Source organism: Castor canadensis, chromosome 14 (genome assembly GCF_047511655.1).
Source record: "Castor canadensis chromosome 14, mCasCan1.hap1v2, whole genome shotgun sequence".
Taxonomy (NCBI): Eukaryota; Metazoa; Chordata; class Mammalia; order Rodentia; family Castoridae; genus Castor; species Castor canadensis.
Genome location: NC_133399.1, coordinates 94,105,826 through 94,130,596, shown reverse-complemented (window position 1 = coordinate 94,130,596; position 24,771 = coordinate 94,105,826). Strand labels below are relative to the sequence as shown.

Sequence of the window (24,771 nt, the reverse complement as noted above, 5' to 3'; positions counted from 1 at the left end):
GACAAATGCAGCAATATATATGAAGAGAAGCACAGCCCATGTGGGGTCCTGCTTTTAACACTAAAATAGAAAAGAACACTTTTGGCAAAACTGGTGAATTACAAATAAAGTCTTACACTTAGTAAGTATGAGTATAATATTATTAATTTATTAGATTTTATAAATCTACTGAGATAATTTGGTGCAAAAAGATGTTGAGGGATTTACTGAAACTGCTATCTATGCATGTTATTTTTAGGAATTTTAAATTATTGTAAAATGAATTAATTTAAAATTTTATGCTTATAAGAATATATAATAATCAAATGTAATGATTTAATGAACTGTTGATAGAAAGACATTCACATATTTTAAAGCTTTGGGTGAAATTAGAATTATCTATTATCTATGTATCTATTTCTATCTACTTATCTGTCTATCTACATTACTTTTTCAAAATAAAGTAATAAAATAATGAATGGATAACACTAAAAATCTCAAATTTCTCTGAGTTACAATTTTTCACCAAATCTGTACAAGTAATTGCTTTAAATACTATATATTTTCTCATACACATATTTATATATCACAAAAATTATTAAATTGTTACCAAAGAATTAGAAGTTTTTGCAGATGTTTTAACTTTAGTATTGTTTAAATCTCTTTTTTACTTAATAACTTTCAAAATGAACATTATATTAAGGTAATAAAATAGACATATTATCTTTCAATAGGTGAAGTAATAAAAGTAAGTTTAATAGCTTTCAAAAAATTCATAAATTTTGTTGCTGAAATTTAGTGCAGTCTATCTGTGTTGGATTAATATTGATTTTATGTTGCTGTTTCGCTAGGGTTATATATGTAGCAATAAAGCCTTCAGAAGAAGGAGCTATTACTCACCTAGGAGCTTCTTTGTCCCTTGTCGCTTCTGAATATTGCTGAGTTCAGTCTGGCAAGGTGGGTCTGTAGTGACATGAAAAATGTCACTTCAAAGATTACAGTTAAACAAAGAATATGTAATGTCTACATTATCAAACTTCAGGTAGTCTTTTCAGGCATTTAGAAAGTACATATTATGTATTAGTTGACCTAATTATATTGCAAACTTGACCAACTTTTTATAAAGATACATTCAGATAGAAATGTGTTTGGGGGGAGGAGAGAGGGAGACTGAGAGAGAGAGAGAGAAAGAGAGAGAGATATGCTCTCTGAATTCTTGCTAGATCCTCTAAATCACCTTGGCTTCCTTACAATGACTGAGTTGGATGAAAACAGAACATGACATAAAATACTTATCTGATGGAAAATGCTTCTTATCATTTACTCTTAAAAGTTGCATCAATTTATCAATATAAATCCATTAATTGTTGACCAAACAACTAGTCAAATTTTGCTCATAAGTTTTGCATTATAAAATTCCATGAATGTTAATGCTAATTATGTCAGAGATACAACTTTTAATATTACATAGTATTAAAAATGTCCTTTGGTCTTTTTAGCTTTACTCAAATGCTTCAAGTATACAAATTACAAATATGAAATTTAGAGACAGGAAATAATATATAATAATTTCTGATACGTCATTGTGTAAAAATAAATCTAAATATTTGACCAATTGGAAATAGGCATTTGTCTAGTTTTCAAATTCAGTTACTCAAAAGAGAACATTTGTAGTGAAGTGTAACATTCTAATTAATTCCTGTTTTCCTTATATTATTGCTATATATATATATATATATATACATATATATAATCATATATGTTTATACGATTATATATAATATGTTTATATCATTATATATATAATCATATGTTTTCTCTCATAACATTTTAATGCATTTTATATTCCAATTGTAAAAACTTGCCATGATGCTACATAAAAACTTCATCATAAACTATTAAAGTAGGAAAATAACAAATTTCTGTTTTCCTTCACTATTTTTTAGGGAAATGATAAGATATGGTTAATTCAAATAATTTTGAAATTGTATAACACATCAACTTCAAAATATTACATTATTAAATGACACATAAGTACAAAGTGTAATGAAGGATTAAGATAAGGTGGTTAGTATATTTTGTGGTATGATATGTTTAAATATTTCACCTTGCAGAATTTAAAATGTGTAGAATATTAATTTATCTGAAAATCCTTAATAATTACTTCACAGCTGTATTTCATCTTGAAACTGATCGAACTGACACCTTGGTTTTTTCTAATAATCTCACAAATTTCTAAGTATTAAAGGAAAATGAGCAAAGATGCATTTCATGGTCTTTAAACTTAACTACCTCCACATATGACATTTCCTCAGAAATAGCAGGACAGAGTCTAGCTGAAATTTCAATATCATCTAGAAGGCAATCCTCCCATTGGCTATGGACTAGTCATTGTAAAGTGGTAGTGACACTTCTTAAGAGGTCACTACCCGAACATACAGATACATTTGTAGGTTTTAGGAGTATTTGATTATTGAGAATATAAATATGCAATAAAGTCAACAAGGTGTGTTTATCTATATGTGTAATTTAAAATATTTAATGTAGCAAATCCATTTTAAAAATTTTCATTTAAAGTTGTTTATAGTTTTTAAAACCTTAGCATGAAATTATGTATAACATTTGTTTCCTTTTCTTTCCAAATCTTTATCACAATGTGTTTTTTTAGATGTGTCCCTATATTTACTTCATAAAATATACTTTAATTGATGATGTAAGCATGACTCAAACTCTACCTTGCACTTACATTTCCTAATAAAATATTGTATAAAAACCAGAACATTCCAAGTTTCCATCTGTGCTTTCTTCCTCAAGAGTACTAAAGCACCTTTTTACATGTGAATTTTTAAAAATTATTTTAGAAACTATTTTGAAAAGGTTGAAAGATTAAGTCATTTTAAAATAAAATGTGTTAAAATAACTTTATGGTGAATGCTGTGGTTCATTTGGCTCACTTAATAATATCACAAAATTGAACACTAAAACTCCACAGTAGAGTGATAAAAAACCCATTTATTTTATACTATGGGCAAAGCAGATAGCAGATTAATTTTAATGATTACTTTTAACATGCATGTTCTCATATCTCTGTGCTCCTTGTTGGTTCATAGTGGAAAGTATAATGAAGTTCATTAATGTAAAATATTAATTACCATTTTTCATCTTATTTAGCATGTTTGCATCTTAAGCAGAATTATTTTGTTCAACTTGCTATTTATTTGCTCTTTCATTAAACACTCAGAAAACATTATATCAAAATGAATGACACAAAGTATAATGTTCATTTTTTCCAAGAAGGAATACATAAAATTTGAAATCAGGTCAACTATTTGAATCTAGAGGTGTCTCATCTTTACCTTGCTGTCTCTGGAAGCAGTAGCACCATTCGTTGTTAGATATCAAACTGTCTTTGTATGTGTCACAGGAATTGAAGAATGCCTTGGTGCACTGTTCATTCTTGTCAAGGTAAATGCTCCCAAGCTCTGATTGATCCAACAGCAGGTCATAGTTTGTATCAAGTCTATTAAACATCCAACCAAGTGAATCTTTGCAAATTGGCAAAATACTGGTATCAAATCCTAAAGGCAAAACCAAAAAATGATGAACAAAATATGCAAATACTTTCATGAGAAAGCAAAGTAAATCAACAACAAAGTTATTTAGTGTAGGGCAACTAAGGTATATTTACAAAGGACATAAATGTCATTTTGGGTTATTTGTTTTAAAGTAAAAAGGGTATAGTAATTAATTTCTTTCAGAATAGCTGTAAGCATTAATTAACCAGAAAGCATCTAGTATTAATTGGCCTTTTACTCAACGGTAGTTTGTATTGTAAATACATATCATTTACATTTTCGTTCAAACTTTTTTTGATACATATTGTCATGATAGATGCCTTTATATATACATATAAAATTTAATAATATCCTGATACAAAGAACTAAAATTTATTTTCATTGACATAAACAAAGATATCATTTTTATAAAAGTATAACTAACTCTTAAGTAATAATTTCATAAATCAAATGGTGCCACATCTTCCTCTTTCTCTGTTTAGCTCTCAGAAAGCATCTTCCTCTTCCAATACCATGGAAGCCACACTGTCAAGCAAATCAAAGGAAAGCCCAGTGGCCAAGAAGAGGAAGTTCCAAGAACCGCAGAGGCCTGTCCAGATTCTGAGTACTTGCTCAGTACTTCTCTGGAGAAGGAAGTGGCTGGTGAAATTCCTGAGTGTCAAGTGTACAACAAGGGAGCTCATCACAGAGGCAGAAATGCTGAAAAGTGTCATCAAAGACCACAAGGATTTCTTCCCTAGGATCTTCAGGAATGACCGAGAATGCTTGGAGGTGGTCTTTGGCTTTGAAGTGAAGGAAGTGGATCCCAACAGCCACTCCTCTTAATGCTAGGTATCACCTAGGATGGAGGTGCATGATGACCAGGTCCTGCCCAAGACTGGCTTCCTGATTCTTGTTCTGAGCATGGTCTTCGTTAGGGGAACTGTGCCCATGAGGAGAACATCTGAGAGGTGTTGCATACCATTCTGGTGTATGCTGGAAGGATTGCATCTATGGAGATCCCAGGAAGGTCATCACTGAAGATTTCATGCAGGAGCAGTACCTGAAGTATCCACATGTGCCCCAGAGTGATCCTGTATGCTCTGTGTTCCTGTGGAGCCCAAGGGCTCTCGCTGAAACCAGCAAGATAAAAGTCCTAAAGTTTTGCTCTAAGGTCAAGTGGGAGTAACCCCACATCCTTCCTATCTTGTATAGGGAAGTTTTGAAAGATGAGGAAGAGAGAGCCCAGCTTGCAATGGCTACCCTGGGTGATCCACTACCAATTCAAGTTCCAGTTTCTCCTGCCTTATGTAGAGGCCAAGTCAGGTCCTTCACTCTGTACTTGAAGACAGGAGTCAATTTTCTAAGCATTGAAATGATTTTAGGTGTTTTTTTCTTTCAGGTATTTTTTAAATGTTCCCTTTAAAAGATTTATTAGAATCAGAATCTAGATTCATTAATTATATTGCTCACATATTTACTGCTGTTTATAAGATTTAGGAATAAAAATTTTGCTACTGTGAAAAGTAAATTGAGAGTCTGTTTATCTTACTTTGTGTTCTGGAACAAGATAATGTGGTGGTGTTAGAACAGAAATTTCCTTAGAAATTTGGGAGAGGCCACTAATAAAACATATGAGATCAATAAATGTAAAAATATGTAAAAGATGGTTAATGCAAAGATTCCTGAATCACTTCTAGTCTATTGTTTTGTAAAACTTAAAGATACATACTTTACTTGCCTAGTTTATTCAAGAATGTGTGAGACAGTTAAATTTGCACAGGAATGCATAATTTTTAAAAAGTTCTTATATAAAACCAACCAACCAAACAAAAAAATGTGCCTCCAAGAAGAGCTGGAATGTGAGGAGCCCTTGCTTACCTGAAACAGATGTCAAGCACAGTATAAGCTAAAAAGAATTCATTTAAACTTTAAAAAAATTGCTAAATGTTGAGTGTGTTAGTAAGACAGTAAATAACTTCTGGCCTCACTGACTGACATTATTCCTTGAGCCACATAGGGTGCTCTCAAGGAAGAAAGGGCAAGCAAAGATACCCATGAAAGCTACCCGAGAGATAGAAATTTCTATGGGAAAAGTATGAAGGCCCACCTACGTCCACTTTCCCCAAATCAATTATGAAACAAAGCCTTCAATTTCTGGAGGAGAGCTGAATACTGTGTCACTCAGCAGAATCAAGTTGGGGTCTTCTGCACCCAGGAAAAAATAAAGCAAGTTTTTTGAAGATATTATCATTGGAAAAGCTCAGGAGAATAACCCAAGTATAAACTATGTAAGAACTTCTGCCACATCCGGGGAATAACATCTCTGAGAAAGGAGGGGAAAGAAAGGATAGAGAAGGAAGAGAAAGAAAAAAGAATGTATAATAGCTGTGGATAATCAGAGTCTAACAGAGGAGTAACTAAGATGACACTAGATGATGAAAGAAAATAGGATAGAAGAAATATTTCAAAAATTAATGGAGAAATCTCCAAAATTAATGAAATATATCAAACCAGAAGATAAGATCTTAGAAACAACCAACATGCTAAATTCCAACCAACTAAAGAAGTAAACAAAACCTGGAAACATATTGTCAAATTATTCAAAACCAATGACAAAAAGCAAATTTTTAAAGCAGCTAGAGACAAAATACACTTTCCTAGAAACATGGATAAAAAAAAATCAACACAATTCTCAGATAAAACCATAAAATCCAGAATACAATGGATAACATGTGGAAGAAAAATAATGTTCTCAATACGAAATCACTTAGCCATTGAGAAGATCTTTTAAGAAGGAAGGAGAGATACCTTTTAAGAAAACAAAAGTCAGGGAGAATTTATTTACTGCAGATGTGAGCCACAAAAATTGTTCAAAAATGAGTATTTCATATAGAATACATACAAAAGCAGTAGCCACTTGTATCTGTATAACAAAAACTAAAGAGTTTTGCAAATTGCATAAAGATACATTCAATCAGATATATTGTTAAATAAAATATTTAATTGAATAAAATCTACTGCAATAAAAATGAAAAAGATAAAGTCAAATTTTATTTCAAATAGTTTTAAAAGATAATTGAACATGTCAGTAAATGCAAAAACAATAAAATTTAAAAAGTAATAAAAAATAAAACTATGGTACAAAGAAAGATAATTGAATGTCTAATATAGAATTATTAGCATTTTGCTATTTGCTTATAGCATAAGTAAAAGCAAAATACATCTGTAGATTTCAACACTTTTCTGTAAGTAATCAGTACTATAAGTATATAAAAAATCTGAGGATATAGAAAATATGAACAAAAATATAAATTGACTGATTTTAAATAATTTTTATTGACAGCAAAGTTCAAAAAATTTCCTTTTGGATGCACATGAAACATTTTGAACCATAAAATAGAATCTAACAAATTTAAAATTACTGAAGTCATGAAGAATTATGTCAGAATATAACAAAATTATTGCAAATAATATACTAGTATAGAAATCAATAACAGAAAAATATGAAGAAAATATGCACAGAACTTAAAAAGTAAATTTAGATAAATACATGTGGATTAAGTAACTGCAAAGATACTAGTTTAATTCAGTAGAAGAACAGAATTTATTGTCAGAATTCTGTCTCATACTAAAAATTATGGGACAGTTTAAAGATTTATTCATAGAATAATAAAGAGGTCAGTATTCCTGTGTTTAAAACGTTCCTAAGAAACACAAACTAAGATCTCGTAAAGTCAAAATATAAATGATCCAGTAAAAAATATCTGTGAAGAAATGAAATGTTTTATGAAGTCCCATTCATCTATGCTAACCTAGAAGGTAACACACACGCACAGGAAATCAATGTGAGTCAACTCTCTGCATAGCTCTCCTTATCTCAACCAGCAAAAACCCTTGTTCCTTCCTATTATGGCCTATACTCTCTCTTCAACAAAATTAAGAGATAAGGGCAAAATAGTTTCTGCCGGGTATTGAGGGAGTAGGGGGAGAGGGAGGGGGCAGGGTGGGTAGTAAGGGAAGGGTTGCGGGGAAGGGGGAGAAATGACCCAAATATTGTATGCAAATATGAAAAAAAAAATTAAAAAGAAAGAAGTGAAATGTTATGAAAATAAACATAGTAATAATAAGCAAGCTGCCATATTCTGTATAAACTATGATGTCATTTTGTTAAGAAATATGTCTATATCACTACATACATTTGTATGAAAATGAGATAGAATTGTACAAATATATATCTGGTTGCCAATTTTTTTAATCTTATGATGGAGGGAATGAATGAAGTTGGTGAAATGATACTAACTTTCTTCATAGGCCTTTTTAAAATCAGCATATATTAAATGTACATTTAAAATACAAATTGTGGAAAAAAAGAAAATAGAAATACACAATGTTGCATATTTTCTTCGTTCCTTTCATGTATGAAATATTTAACAGTGACTATTTTAAAGGATCCTCATAAAATCGCCTTTTTATTGGTTAGCACATAGTTCAAGGACAACATTGGTGTTTTCATACATTTATGTGCACATTCAACAATTCCTGATAATTATGATTTTAAGATATTTTGTTAGTTTTTATTCATAATTGTCTCTTTGGTTTTAACTATCACCTGTTGATGTTTTCAAAACACTTATGCAAAACATTCAAGAATTCTTTATATTTCTTAGTAGCACTGGAGAAAAATTCTACAATAATGCTTATTTTTAACTGAGAATATAAATATTACATATAAAGTATAAGTAAATTTTCTTTTTGTTTTATTTTTCTGCAGATATCTTTGTCATTCTTTCTTTGAGCTGGGGTGTGCTTTCATTTTTACAAGATTCAGATTCCTGGCTAAAAGTATTCTGAATATTCTACATGGTTATATTTTGAAAGTAAGGTTTTCATTTTATTAAAAGTAATACAATAAAACTGACAAACATACACTCACCAATGAGAAGCAAGCTACTTCTTAATGATTCCAAAATTGCCAGTGCTGATAGCTATTTCCACTGTTTGGAATATGATGTATCCTAAAGATTAGAGGCCCATCAAAATTTTGCTCTGGCAGATCCACTGGGGCAATTTCCCATAGAACAATAATATAATGATTTTATTTCAATGCATCATTCACTTAGCATCATTATTTTATAATTATGCTTATAATCTTCATAGAATTATAATAACATATCCAAATATGTACTATATTATTTCTACAAAGTTAAAATAGCCATACATTAAGATAATACCTTTAGTGATACTAAGGTGTAGAGTTAAGCTTAATTATTGGAATTGTCTACCAAATAAAAGAAGAAAACACCAGATGTCTCAATTAAAAACACCAGAATAAGCAATGATCTGGGTCTTTCCTTTTATTACTTGAAATAAAAAAGAAAATTAATCTACTAACTTTACAAATCTTTGTTTTCAATGGATGAAGTACCCTGCTATACCTAGAAAGTTCCTAATTGTATTAAAATGGGTCATTTTTTAAGCCATCTGATTCCAAATTCAATCTTCCTCTCAATGTGAAGACAGCATGACATAAAGTGAGCGATATCTTGGTAAGAAATTAAAATGTATTCATTTACCTTAGGGGTTTAAGTAAGTCTTTCATTTTCTCTGACTGTGAAGAACATTTGGTATGTAGGAAAGCAACAATAAAACTTTACCGCATTCTGAAGATTTTACATATGATATAGATGTCCTGATGCTTTCCAAATTGATAAAAAGAAAATTAACGTACTATCACTTTTAAAATAGTAGGTATTCTCAATTGCGGCCTTTTTTTTTTTTTTTTAACAAACACTAGGTATAGTATTCCTGCTACTTATTTTTTGATGATTTAAGTAAGAAAAGCAAATCAAGATGTATAAATTATAATAAGAACAACATATACTTGTTTAAAAATGCATTGAATAAACATTTTCTTGATAATGATATTAGAATCAGAAGAAAGTAATAACTTATATGATAATAAACAACTTATCATAAAATTCATTTTCAGTTTGTATTATCTTATTGCTTTTTCATAATTATTCCTTTATTTTTCAGTGATAAATATATCTAAGTAAAATGTATTAGAAAACTCTGTTATTGCATAAAACTATACTTAAAATGTCAAATAATTGCCAATTTTTTCAGCTTACTTAATTTCTTAAAAGATGATGACATTGCTGATCTCTTTTGTCAATTTAAATCATTTCCCCATGAAATATTTACACCATCCCTTGATTCAAAGACAAAGCAGTTTTATTTTAGATAATGACTTTACAATTCCTTATGTGAAGGTTATTTTAAAATTTGATCAATTAAAGGATTGGTAACATCTTATGTTTCAGAGTTATGAGTAACTACTAAAATAATTGCTAGAAAAACTATCATTTTCACTATATTTAAATTTTTTTAGCAGACTAGTTAGATGTTTAACATAAAACAATAACAATGTTAATTTCAGCATATAAGGCCAGCAAGTTCTTTTGAAAAGCACATTCCACTTTCAGGACATGTTGCTTTTTAAAAATATGCAAGTATTTTCCCATTTCAGTTGCAAGTCTTGGCCCTTTTCCTCCAATATTGCTACTGCCAGAATTGTGCCCTTATGGAAAATGTGTATCCATAAGCCATCATGTGAAGGAATATTAATGCAATGTCTGGATAACAATTTGTGATGATATCTATCAACTTACTCATTATTGAGTGCATTACATGTCAAAGCCTTTCCTGATGCTGAGGGTTGCACACTGGAAAATTTCTGGCCTCATAAATTCTACACACTATTTGGAAGAGAGACAACCTGGTAAAGATTTTCATATCAGGTAGCCATATATGCTAGGAGGCAAGCAAAGCAGCACAACGAGGGTGAATGCTGTGCGGTATTTTATATGGGTGAAGGGAATGCACAGGGCGATGTTACTGGAGCAACCTTTGGATGAAGTAAGGAAGTGAGCCTTGCAGATACCTGGGTGCAAAGCACTCTGCAATACATAAACAGGAAATGTGAACAAAATGTCTACTATGAATCAGAAAGTCCTAACCAGAGCAGTCAGCAGGCTACAGTTACCAAATTTGCAATAGTAATTTGTATTAATAGGTTTTAGCAATCCTCCTAAGCGCAGAAAAAAAAAGGAGAAAATATATCCCATTTTGCATGTAGCTTAAATAATGTTAATAGCAATGTGGTTAATATATAAATACTAAAAATAGTATATTATGATTCTGAGTTATGACATAAGAATAAAAGAGAAGAAAGGATGTTATGGCTTTATTTATATTTTTACTCAGAAATCTCAGCACTAACTTTAGAGAACTGGTATGTGTTAATAATGAAAAGCATCTAGGCAATTACACAGACTATCCCACAAAAAATAGTGAATTCTCAGATGATTTGGATTATGTTGTTCGCTATGTTTAGAAGGATGCTTTGTGGTTCCAAAATTGGCAATTTCATAAGTTTTGACCTAACATATGCATTAATGTTCAACAATATTATATTTATAGTCAATGTTTCTTGATTTCCCTTGAGCCTCTATTGCTCTCTATGTCTGGCTTGGAAACATCACATATCTGAGACTTCATCTGAAGGGAAGCAGAAGGCTGAATTTTTAGATTATTTAAGAATATAAGGTATTGACAAAGGAGACACTTGCTTGCCAAACTCCTTCTCTACCTCCTTCCTGCATATGATAGGGTTTGAGGACAGCTCAGATTTGTTTCTTGAAGTCACCAATTACCTTTCAACTGTATGTCAGTCTACAAAACTAGATCAAATGGGTATTAAGCGTTTGAGAAATATTTTCCAAGACACCACACATTCTACACACATTTATTGTAATATTATATGAACCAATTTCTATAATGTTTCTAGAAAGTAAAGCAAAATTAATCATTTAATGAAAATTGCATAAATAATTTAAAAGCCATTGGGGACGCAGATTTGTCAAAAGACAAAGATCAACTTCAAAGTGTGGATGTTAAGCAATAGATATTGGCTTTTTTCATTTTGGGGGAGGAGGATGGCAGTACTGGGCTTGAATCAGGGCTTTGCACTTGCTAGGCAGGCATTCTACTATATGAGCCCGACCTCTAGCCCTTTTTTATCAGGTTATTTTGGAGCTAAGGTCTTGCTTTTTGCTCAGGCCAGTCTGGAACACTGTTGTCCTATTTTGCACCTACCACAGTAGCTGAGATAAATAGTTACGTATCACCATGCTCAGCTTTCTTCTGTTGAGATGGGTCTTAAAAATCTTTTGCCTGGAATGGTATGGAAGCACAGTCTTCCTGATTGCACCCTAGAAAGAAGCTAGGATTACAGGTCTGAGCAATACCCAGCTGGTATTGACTTTTAAACATTCTTCTTTAGCCACAAGAAAAATATGCCTTGCATGCATATTAGACCCAAAAATTTCATCTTGATACTTAAATACAAAGATGCACAGAATGCTCTTTAAGTCATGTCTAATACAAGTAGAGATTAGTGTTAGAAGGGACAGGTAATTTAGTTTATTACTTACACTACTATTTAAGAATAGATAACTTTATATTTTAGAAAATCAGTTAAAATTAAGAGCATTAAAAAAGGTATGAACATAACAGCACTTTGTTCTCTGAACTGTTCTTCAGATCTACTGTCACATTTCTACATTAAATCTGAAGTTTTAGTTGATAAAGCCTAGGGGAGCATTCTGAATTCCCCACAGCAAGTCTCCTTGCCATGACCAACTTCAACCTACAATTATTCTTTCTTCAGCCAAATGGCTATTAGAGTCTACAAACAACTGAGTACAAATAGGTGAAGTTTCCCACCAGAGGGAGAGGGGAGTGTGTGTATGTGTGCACATAGACGTGCTTACTTTGTTGTCTTCACACTTCCAGATGATACCAGTAAATTTGATTATAAAAATCTCTTAAGGGAAATTCGGTCTTGATTGGTTCAGAAACAAAAAGTGGTTATATAGATTATATATTCCTAAAATTGATATCTAATTTTAAAATGTAAATTTTAAAAAACATAAAATACTGAACCATGCTTTTAAATTTATATATATTGCCTCTTGTTTTTATGTCTTATAGAAGTTTATATGCTTTGGTTTGTTAATAAACATACTTATTTTTGCCACATTAAAAAGATATGCTGCAAAGAAACATATGGCTATAAAAAGTAAAAGTATATCTTCATAAAGTCTGCTAATCTACTGCAAAATGATGATGCCTGACACTTTATAACTATCTACCTCATAGTTTTCTCTACAAAATGAAACACTAGAATTAAAACTTACATACTTTCATAAGACTGTTCTTCAAAAATATATGCATGATATGCAAGATGTTTTTATTAAAATACTTTTAGACTTAGTGGAGTGGCTCAATGGTAGAGCACTTACATAGCAAGCACAGGCCACAAGGCCCTGAGTTCAAACCCTAGTACCACCTGTATTTATAGTTTCACTTATATATATGAATACGTGTATGTATATGTATATATACATGCATACGTATATATTATCTTATTCTAATATAAAATGACTAATTATTCCAAAATGTGTGAGATAAACACAATTAAAAATGTAAAAGATTAACAAAACATTATTTCTTTTGGTCAATAATGTCAAATATTTAAAGGATGTTTGTGTAAGATTTGTTTAAAGAATAGTATCAAATGTCCTGATCCAAAACTAAAATTTCATTTTCTGTAATGGCTGAAATGACAAATTTTTCTTGGATTTTTTGTCTGCTGTGAATAAAGTATTGTAAAGTAAGTTTCTTTTTTTTTTTGGTTTTCTGTATAATATGCTTAAAAAATAACAACAAAAAAACCCAGAATATTTTCCTGTGTTTAATATTGACCTCATCATATACTTAAAGATTAAAATAATGCTCAAATTATGCTGTTGTATTAAAAAACAAAAATCCAAAACCCAGCTCTGCATGTTTATGAATAAGATACTTAAGTCTAAGTAATAAAAAAAATTGACACTAAACGGTAGCAGGAATTCCAGACAAGTGTGATAAAATGGAATGCAGAAGTGTCATTTACTATAAAATGGGATCAAACCCGGGCTTAGAAATGAAGTAGGATATAGTACAATACAATGAAGTGACACCAAGCACAATTTAATAATATATAAAACAGAAATCTATCCACATGCTCTACAAAATATAGAGCAAATGAAGCAAAAGTTACTAAAACTTCTAGAAGTACCTGATTAAGTAATATTGTAATGAAAGCCATCAATATTCTGTGTTGGAATTAAAAAGATAAACAGATATAACATGATGCTTTTTGTTTTGGGAACTATACAAAAGGTATTCACCTAATATTTTATGTTCAAATTCATTACTCATAAAGAAAATACAAATTAAATTTAAAATGAAATATAATAGCATACTCATAAGAATGGAAAAGTTTCAAAAGTGTAGTGCTTTTTGCTAATGGCTAAGCAGGAAAAAGTTAACTCTTTACCTTCCTGGAAGAAATTTGAAGTACCACAATTTTTTTTATGAAACAGCCTGGCAAAGCCTATTATTAGTGTAGTTGAATAGACATGCATATATGACCCCTTACTACCAGTGAATGGAATCTTTCTCATAGAAATAAAACCATAAAATCAGCTACAGAATTAATATTCATGGAGAACATGCTGAATCTAATACATAGTCTTTCCAAGTCACTAATCAGTTGATATAATTGTGTAGTCATCAAATGTACTGTAAGGACTGCTTCCCTGCTTCATTCATTCATTATTTTATTATTCTTTCTATTCATTTTTAGTGAATACTATGTGTTAAACTCTGTTGTAGACTCTGAAAATACAGTGGTGAATATATATCTCTAACTTAATTGAGTTTATAGTAATCAGAGGAGAGAGAGACAATTAAATACTCAAAAAATTATCAGTATCCTAGATAGTGAGAAATGTCATCATGGAATGATGAAAGCAAAAAGGAGATGGGACCAGGCAAAGAGGAGTACACTTGTTATCCAAGCACTCAAGAAGCTAAGGCAGGAGGAGCTATGGCATGGTGGAGGAGAATGATGTTGGAGAATTGCTTTCCCATTTCAATATGATGACATCAGGGATGGATTCATCCAGAGGGTGTCTAGATCTGAGGAGATGAGGGAGCCACCATTTCTTACATATGGATTTGTTATCTGCATTCTAATGGAAAACTTGCTTCTGAAATGTATTACCATTGACACTGAGTACTTCAAAGTAGTATTAATTATCCTGAGGCTCACTTTTTTCTCCAAAGATACTCAACTCCAGAGGAGTTTCTTGTACTTATTCCACTATCTTAAGACAATCTCATGGCATTTCTTGAAAGAAAAAGATAGAAAAGGAAATAATACTCATGTATGTGTACAATTAACTAAACATCATGCTGAGTGTTCTATAAGTTCTGCTTCAGAACTTTTCCAAAATTATTAGTCTATAATCAAGTTCATAAGAGAAATTTGATAGCATACAATATTTAAGTAAATGTATTGGGAGACAAGTGTAAATGTGATTAAGTTTTAAATCTACACATAATGTTCTAGAAGAAACCTTCAGATATCACACATATTTTCTTAAGTATGAGGGGCAAATATACTTAACTGTTATTTCTATAAAATAAGTTCAGACTGAAAGGCATCACATAATTTATAGCTCCCAATAATTTGATCAATGAATTAAAAAACAGATCTGAGCAACTCTCCTACAGGTTCAGGAAGTACTATAATTTCTTTCTAAAATACAGAAAAAGAAATGTATGTATGTTCATCCATCATTCAAAGACAATTATATGCAAAGCTAGCACCTTGATTATACTCCCATGTTAAATTCTTTAGAACATAGGTTTTATAAATCCACAAGGTTGGGATTGCAGAAAATTTCTTAATAGGAAGAAAGCAAGTAAGCATTTTAGGAAATACAGATTGTGCATGAATGTTGTTTTACCATGTGATTTTGATAGAAACTTCATTTCGAGAGTTAAAAGAGAAAGTAGATGATCCTGTCACTTATGATACATAAGCACATCTGGCTCTTTGTCATCTAAGCAATTTGATTCATAAATTTCTGTCACTTACCCTTTTCTTAATTTCAAAGAAAATACTTCCATTTGTGAAAGTCCCCACTCCTTTTTTGTGGTACTGAGGCTCAAACTCAGGGCATATGAGTCATGCCCACAGCCCTTTTGCTTTATGTATTTTTCAGATAGGTTCTTGCACAGGTCTGGCCTTGGACCATGATCCTCCTACCTTTGCCTCTACCATATGTGTGGATTATTACTTGAGATAGCATCTGATTAACTTTTTGCCAGGGGTGGCCTCAAATCATGATGCTCCTACCTCTGCCTTCCAAGTAACCAGGTGGGATGTTAGGTATGAGCCACAGGGCTCAGCTCAATATACTTTTTATGGCCATTAAATAAAAATAGATTTTTTAAAATGTAAATGATAATACAAAGTGAAAAGTTGATAAACTTATTCATAACAAGTGACCTATTTCAATTTTCAACTTCTATTTCTAAAGAATTTTTAAAAAAACGTTGGGGAGGGAACCAAAATGGTGATTAGAGTGCAGAAGCAGTGTGAGCTCTGTAAATCAAAAATCTTGCTGAGACACTGGAGCCACACTTGGCAGAAATAAAGTACCAAGAAGAATAAAAACTTTGACACCCTGAACCGACAGGCCATACAAAGCTTCCCCACCACACATTACACTGAAAAAACAGGAGGGCTCCCGTGCTGCCAGATGCCAACTCCAAACCTGCTTGGGAGACATCCAGCAGACCAACAGGTGAGCACCAAGTGTCATGCAGTATTCCCACAGCCACTCCTGGAATAAACCAGCATAGCCCCACAAGAAAAAAAAACCAAAAACTGAACAACAAACAAAGAACTGAAAATGAACAAGTGGCAGAGGGGTGGGGTGCTATAAGTGCACTGGAGAAGGGGGAAGTGGCAAAGAGATGGACTCTGTGCAAACATTCAATAAACAAAGGCCGGAAAGGCAGAAGGGCCGACAGCCAGCGGATGATAAGCCACTGCCTGAAATAGGACAGATAGTGTTCCACAAAGCTCATCTCCTGAGCCAATGAGCAACATCCAAAGTCAAACAACACTGCAAAATTGAAAAACAATCAACAAACCATCACAACATGCTGACAGCAGGGTGCTGGCCGACAGATCACTGACCTTGTCCCAGAGAAAGGGGGCCAGGCAAAGAAATAAGCCCCAGTAAACCAACACAGCAAAAACCCAACTCAAAAGAAGCACGTCTGGTGGGCTACAGTGCTAAACTCTGGAACCTGAGGACAAGGCACACCTCATCAAGGGAGGAGCTGACTAAGTAGTTGTTGCTGAAAGATAGAAAATAAAAAAAACTGGTGAGACTCCCCAATCACCTGGAGAGACTAAGACAGAGCCTCTACTTAAATATCAATGCTAGGACTGGATGCTGAAGGAGTAACACCAGAACTACTAAGCCCGAAACTCTATTGTTCCTGAACATGGAATTTTTGTTTGTTTGTTTCTTGTTTGTTTGTGTGTGTTTGCCCATCTCTCATTGTTGATTTCTTTGTTTTTTTTTTTTTATTTTATTTTGGTTTTTTGTTTTGTTTTGTTAGTTGTATTATTGTGAGTAATCTAATACTAAATTACACACAGATCAGGGACAGAAATAGCATACATATTCACTAACCTAAAAACCCAACAAACTCAAAAAACAAAATTAAACCAAGGGAAAGAAAACAGGGGACTGAAACCATCAATAGCCTATCAAGAACATAGTTACGCAGTACCAAATGGAGTGATGGGAAGGCAAAAAAGGAATGGAAACCATTCTCCCCACAAAAATAATTTAATACAGGATTCAGAGGGAAATGAAGAAAATGGATACTCAGTTCCATACTCCAACAAAAAAAAGAAAAACAATGCCAAGGAACCCAAGGAAGCCCAAAAGAAAATCCCAAAAGAAGAAATCCTCCAAGTAATCGCTGAGAATTTCATGTTGATGACACTAGACATGGTCAAGCAAAATGTACAAGATGTACTCAAGAAATTCCAAGACATCAAAAATAAAAAATAAGAGAAGACATAGAAACAAATAAATGAACTCATAGGAGCCCTAAATAAACACCAAAGTGAAACAGAGAACACTATAAATAGAGAGATAAATGAATTAAAGATGAAAATCAACACTATTAAAGAGGAAGTAACCCATGATATGGAAAACCTCAGAAAAAAGAATGAAACAGAAATACAAAAACAATTGGAAGGCCACTCCAGCAGACTAGAATAAGAAAAAGACAATCTAAGAACTTGAAGATGAAATCGAAATTAAAGGATAAACTGAAGAGCTATTAGTCAAACAACTCAAGACCTGTGAAAGGAATATGCAAGAACTCACCGACTCCATCAAAAGACCAAGCCTGAGAATCATGCACATTGAAGAAGGAGAAGAGATGCTAGAAAAGGGATTTATAATATATTCAACAAAATAATAACAGAAAATTTCCCAAATCTAGAGAAAGCTAAGCCCATCCCAGTATAGGAAACCTCCAGGATACCAAACAGACTTGACCAAAATAGAACTACCCTACAACATATTACCATTAAAACAAGCACAGAGACTAGAGAAAGAATATTGAAGGCTGTAAGAGAGAAAAAACAAATAACATACAAAGGTAAACCCATCAAAATCACAGATTTCTCAACAAAAACCTTAAAAGCAAGAAGAGGAAGGAGTGATGTATTCCAGGCACTGAATGAAAATAACTTCAACTCACTCTACCCAGCAAAATTATCATTCATTCTTCCATAATAAGCAGAAACTAAAACAATATATGACCACCAAGAAACCACTACAAAAGATTTTTCAAGGAATTCTGCACCAGAAAATGAATGCAAACAAAACCATGAGCGGACAAGCAACACTAAACCACAGTAGAAGAAAAAATATGGAATCAGAGAGTAACACTGACTCAGCTGCATACAATCAAACCCTTAAACAACAAAAACAACTAAATGTCAGAAATCACCACATATCTATCAATACTAACACTGAATGTTGTGGACTTAATGCCCCCATCAAAAGACATGATTTGGTAAGCTGGATTAAAAAGGAAGATCCAACAATCTCTTGTTTACAGTAGACCCATCTAATTGACAGAAACAAGCACTGGCTTAAGGTTAAAGCCTAGAAGAAAATTTACCAAGCCAGTAGCCCTCCAAAACAGGCAGGAGTAGCAATACTTATCTAGTGCAAAGTAGACTTCAACTTACATTGATCAAACGAGATAAAGGACACTGCATACTAATAAAAGGTAAAATACACCAAAGGGAAATAACAAGTACCAACCTATATGCACCCAATGTCAGTGCACCCAATTTCATCAAACGTACTTTGAAGGACCTAAAAGCATATATAGACTCCAATACAGTCATAGTGGGAGACCTTAATACCCCCATATCACCAATGGGTAGGTCATCCAAACAAAAAATCAATAAAAGAAATCCTAGATCTAAATCACACCATAGATCAAATGGACCTAGCTGATTTCTACAGAATATTTCACCCAACTTCTGCACAATATACATTCTTCTCAACAGCCCATGGAATCTTCTTCAAAACTGATCATATTGTAGGGCACAAAGCAAGCCTCAGCAAATATAAGAAAACAGAAATAATCACATGCATTCTATCTGATCACAATGCATTAAAATTCAACAACAAAAACAACAGTAGAAAACATGCAAACAATAAGAAGCTGTACAACACATTGCTCAATGATCAATGGGTTATTGATGAAATAAAAGAGGAAATTAAAAGGTTCCTAGAATTTAATGAAAACAAAAACATGACCTACCCAAACCTATGGGACACAACAAAGGCAGTCTTGAGAAGAAAGTTTTTAGCCATGAATGCATATATTAAGAGGACAGAAAGATCTGAAATTAATGACCTAATGCTACATCTCAAACTCTAGAAATACAAGAACAAGCAAATCCCAAAACAAGCAGAAGGAGAGAAATAATAAAAATACAGGCTGAAATTAATTAAATACAAACAACAACAACAACAGAAAACAAATAAAGAATCAATAAAACAAAAAGCTGGTTCTTTGAAAAAAATAAATAAAATTGACAGACCCGTGACAAAACTGACTAAAATGAGGAGAGAAAACAACCCAAATTAGTAAAATCAGAAATGCAAAAGGGTAGATAACAACAAACATCACAGATCCAATAAATCTTCAGCAACTATGGTGAGAACGTATATTCTAATAAATTTGAAAATCTTGAAGAAATGGACAAATTTATAGATACTTATGACAATCCCAAATTGAATCAAGAGGATATTAATCACCTGAATAGATCTATAACCCAAAATAAAATTGAAACAGCAGTGAACAATCTCCCCAAATAAGAAAAGTCCAGGAACTGAAGGATTCTGTGCTCAATTATATCAGACCTTTAAAAAAGATCTAATACCAACTCTCCTTAAACATTTCCATGAAATAGAAAGGGAAGGAACACTGCTTAACTCATTTCATGAAGCCAGTATTACATTCATCCTCAAACCAGACAAAGACACCTCCAAAAAGGAAAACTATAGGCCAATCTCCTTAAGGAATATTGATGCAAAAATCCTCAATAAAATAATGGCAAACCGAACCCAACTACACATCAGAAAGATCATTCACCACAACCAAGTAGGCTTCATCCCAGGGATGCAGGGGTGGCTCAACATACACAAATCTATAAGTGTAATACAGCAAATTAATAAAAGCAAAGACAAAAACCATTTGATCATCTCAATAGATGCAGAAAAAGCTTTCGACAAGATCCAACACCACTTCATGATAAAAGTCTAAGAAAACTAGGAATAGAAAGAATGTACCTCAACATTGTATAGGCTATATATGACAAACCTATAGCCAACATCATTCTTAATGGAGAAAAACTGAAACCATTTCCCCTAAAATCAGGAATGAAACAAGGGTGCCCACTATCCCCACTCTTATTCAACATAGTCCTGGAATTCCTAGCCAGAGCAATTAGGCAAGAAGAAGAAATAAAAGGAATACAAATAAGTAAAGAAACTGTCAAAATATCCCTATTTGCAGATGACAGGATCCTATAGCTTAAAGACCCATAGATCTCTACACAAAAACTCCTAGACCCCATAAACAGCTACAGCAAGGTGTCAGGATAGAAAATCAACTTAAAAAATCATTAGCTTTTCTATACACCAACAATGAACAAATTGAGAAGGAATATATGGAAACAATTCCATTTACAATAACCTCAAAAAAAAATCAAATACCTAGGAGTAAAACATAACAAAGGATGTGAATGAACTGTACGAGGAGAACAACAAACCCCTGAAGAAAAAAATCAAAGAATACAGAAGGTGAAGAGATCTCCCACACTCATGGATTGGTAGAACCAACATAGTAAAAATGGCTATACTACCCAAAGCAATGTACATGTTTAATGCAATTCCCATCAAAATCCATCCCAATGACATTCATCACAGAGATTGAAAAATCTACCCTAAAGTTCATTTGGAAACATAAGAGACCATGAATAGCCAAGGCAATACTCAGCAAAAAGAGCAATGCTGGAAGTATCACAATACCTGACTTAAAAGTCTACTACAAAGCAATAGCAATAAAAACAGAATGGTACTGGTACAAAAACAGACATGAAGACCAGTGGAACAGAATAGAGGACCCAAAGATGAATCCACACAGCTATGCCCACCTTATTTTTGACAATGATGCCAAAAATATACTATGGAGAAAAGACAGCATCTTCAACAAATGTTGTTGGGCAAGGTAGTTATCTGACTGCGAAATACTGAAACTAGATCCATATTTATAACCCTTACTAGTATCAACTCAAAATATGTCAAGGACCTTAATATCAGACCTGAAACTCAGAAGTTAGTACAGGAAAGATCAGGGTAAACCCTGGAAGTAGTAGGTATAAGCAATGACTTCCCCAATAAAACACCAACAGCTCAGCAACTAAGAGAAATGATGGACAAATGGGATTACATAAAATTAAAAAGCTTCTGCACACCAAAAGAAATAGTCTCTAAACTGAAGAGACCACCCACAGAGGGGGAGAAAATATTTGCCAGCTACACATCAGACAAAGTACTGATAACCAGAATACACAGGGAACTCAAGAAACTATTCTCTCCCAAAATCAATGAACCAATAAAGAAATGGGCTACTGAACTAAACAAAACATTTTCTAAAGAACAATTTCAAATGGCCAAAAAACACATGAAAAAATGTTCACCATCTCTAGCCATAAAGGAAATGCAAATCAAAACCACACTAAGATTCCACCTCACCCCTGTTAGAATAGCTATCATCAAAACCACCACCAGCAACAGGTGTTGGTTAGGATGTGGGAAAAAAGGAACCGTTGTACACTGCTGGTAGAAATGCAAGCTAGTGCAACTACTCTGTAAAAAAATATGGAAGGTTCTTAAAAATCTAAACAGAGTTCTGTCATATGATCCAGCAATCCCATTCCTGGGGATATACCCAAAGGAATGCAACTCAGGTTACTCCACAGGCACCTGCACACCCATGTTTATTGCAGCACTATTCACAATAGCCAAGTTATGGAAACAGCCAATATGCCCTACTACTGATGAATGGATTAAGAAAATGTGGTACTTATACAAAATGGAGTTTTACTCAGTCATTAAGAAGAATGAAATCTTATCATTCGCAAGTAAATGGATGGAACTGGAGAACATCATTCTGAACGAGGTTAGCCAGGTCCAGAAGACCAAAAATCACATGTTCTCCTTCATATGTGGACTTTAAATCTAGGGCAAATACAGCAAGGTTGTTGGACTTGGGTCACACTCTAAGGGGAGAGCACATACGGGAGGAATGGGGATAGGTAGGAAACCCAAAACATGAAAGTGTTTGATGTCCCCACTGCAGAGGAGCTAATACAGTAACCTTAAAGCGACAGAGGTCAGTATGGGAAGGTGATCAGAAACTAGTGAAGAGGTCAAGTAGAGATGAATCAATTCAGGTTGAATACACTTGTGCATGGAAGCAATGCTAGGAATCTCTGTATAACTATCCTTATCTCAACTAGCAAAAATGCTTTGTCTTTTTTGTTATTCCTTATGTCTTGTCTTCAACAAAATTGGAGAACAGTGCAGAACAGGTTCTGCCTGGAAGTGAGGGGGGTGTGGGGGAAGAGGAGGTGCAGGGGGCAGGGGGAAGAAATGGACAAAATAATGTATGCACATGTGAATAAATGAATAAATAAAAAATAAAATGGAAAAAAACTAAACTTTGCAAAAATTTTAAAGATGAAGATGGAATCCTGTAAGACTCATATGATTTGATTTTTTCCTTGGACTTTTACTTATTTGATTTACAAATATCCTTTTGTCTTTTGACCCATTTCACACAGGGTCAAATGAAAGAATCCAGAAAAGCAATCTTGAAAAGTTTAAAATTGGGAGAGTCTCGTTGTGATCTGTAAATACCTAAGTACTCAAACTGTGTTCTTACCCTTATTTTCTAGACTGTCCTGTCTTTACAACTTTGATAAAATATTGAAGAAAAACTTGTACTTTTAAACTTCAGCTAGAATCTAAGTGGTCTCTGAGGAAACAATCCCTTTTCCTATATTCAGATTTGTCCCAAAAGCTTTATTGTCTTGCAAACTATTAAAGAAGTCTTTGGAAGTACTCACAATTTTGTGAGTTGTGGTTAATGTCTAAGGAATGGGTAAACATTGAAATGTGTGTTTGGTTTAAGTGATTCATTAGATACAAATCCCATGTCAAAGACAATAACTTATCAGGTTTAGAAATCTTACTGCTTCTCTCAGGCCTCAGTAACACTTTTGTCTTCTTGTTTTGGCTTCCACTTTCATGAAGTGCCTTGAACCAGTCCCGCAATCTATTTGCCACTTCTCTGAATTCCAGGTCACTGCACACTAAAGACAAAGAGAAATTACACAAATCTGTAACAAAACGTTAGGAGGATGTCAATGCTATCCTTCAAACTTCCCACATAACCTGAAAAGTAACAATAGCTAAATGAAAAAATAAATGTAATACAATGACTAACTCTGACTGAATTTTCCCAAAGCAAAAAGTAAATGTGTTTCAAACATAATATAATGTAATATAACAATAACATTTTATATAACATAGGAACATCTTTAGTAGAATTTTACTTCCACTCCTCATAGTATAACCCTTGGTTGTAGATTCTTATTAACGTCACAGTAATTGAGTGTTTATCTGTGGTAAATCAATCACAGAAAGGGCATCTTAGAAAATGAGGGTTCTAAGATTCGGAATGAATATTACAGACTTATTAGCCACACTTATTATAATGTGTTTTGATTCAAAAATGTATTTAGTATACCCAATGTATTAGGAATGCACAAAATATATGCTATTTCTATTTTAGTTTAATCCTGTATACTTATTAAGGACAAACAAGGAAGAGTTGTGTTATCTGATGCCAAAGAGGCCAACTGAGGCCCCATGTCTCAGAACTCCTAGCCGAGTGCCCTTGAGGTGTTTTTTGCTCTCCCTGCTTTTGCTGGCTGTAACTTTTTTAAAAGTCAAGCCATTCTAAACAGCAGTGCAGATGTTCTATGTTAAGCTTGTCAATCATTCTGATTTGAAATTAATTCTGTAAGTATTTTCAGACCATTCTATTTTCCCCTTTTTTGTGTAATGCGGAGTTATTCTACGGTTTTGTTACCACGAATCCTTGGCCTGCAAACTGCAAGCAGTTACTATGAATTCTTAATAAACAATGTTTGCTAACAACAAAAAAAAAGAAGTTCTGCAAGATATTTTTTAAAAAATATATTTTCCTTTATAATAAGTGAAATATTAGGGGATGTATGGATGTAGCTCAGTGGTAGAACTCATCCTAGAATCAGCATTCAATCCCTACAAATAAACAAAATTTGAATTATTAACCAACTTTGATATATTTGATATATTGTAAGAACTTTTCTAAATGCCACAATGCACCCCCAGCACAACAATAAAAAAGGAAAACCATTTAGACTTAGAATTAAAATTAACTTCCTTTCTGTTTTTGAATGTTACTTATGAAATGTTATATGATTCTGCTATAGAATAAATAGAAAAGTATAATTTATATGTTCTAATATTACAGTATAGTATCCACATCCATTCATTTGCTGCTAGGATATTTTGAAAAAATATAAAACATTTTTCAACCTTGG

The 24,771-nt window shown here is 32.9% G+C and overlaps 1 protein-coding gene across 7 annotated transcripts in view; it reads right to left on the bottom strand.

Annotated features, from left to right (window-relative positions):
• The window catches only part of Spock3 (SPARC (osteonectin), cwcv and kazal like domains proteoglycan 3), a 419,208-nt gene that overhangs the window by 6,192 nt on the left and 388,245 nt on the right, over positions 1-24,771 (bottom strand). For 6 of the 7 annotated variants that reach the window (XM_074055028.1, XM_074055027.1, XM_074055026.1 and 3 more), the window contains 3 exons: positions 23,374-23,493; positions 3,336-3,557; positions 880-942 (listed from right to left, as the gene is read on the bottom strand). In XM_074055028.1, the coding sequence (XP_073911129.1) occupies positions 880-942; positions 3,336-3,557; positions 23,374-23,493 (405 nt within the window). The remainder of the gene's footprint in view (positions 1-879; positions 943-3,335; positions 3,558-23,373; positions 23,494-24,771) is intronic. The other variant, XM_074055029.1, reaches the window with a different exon arrangement.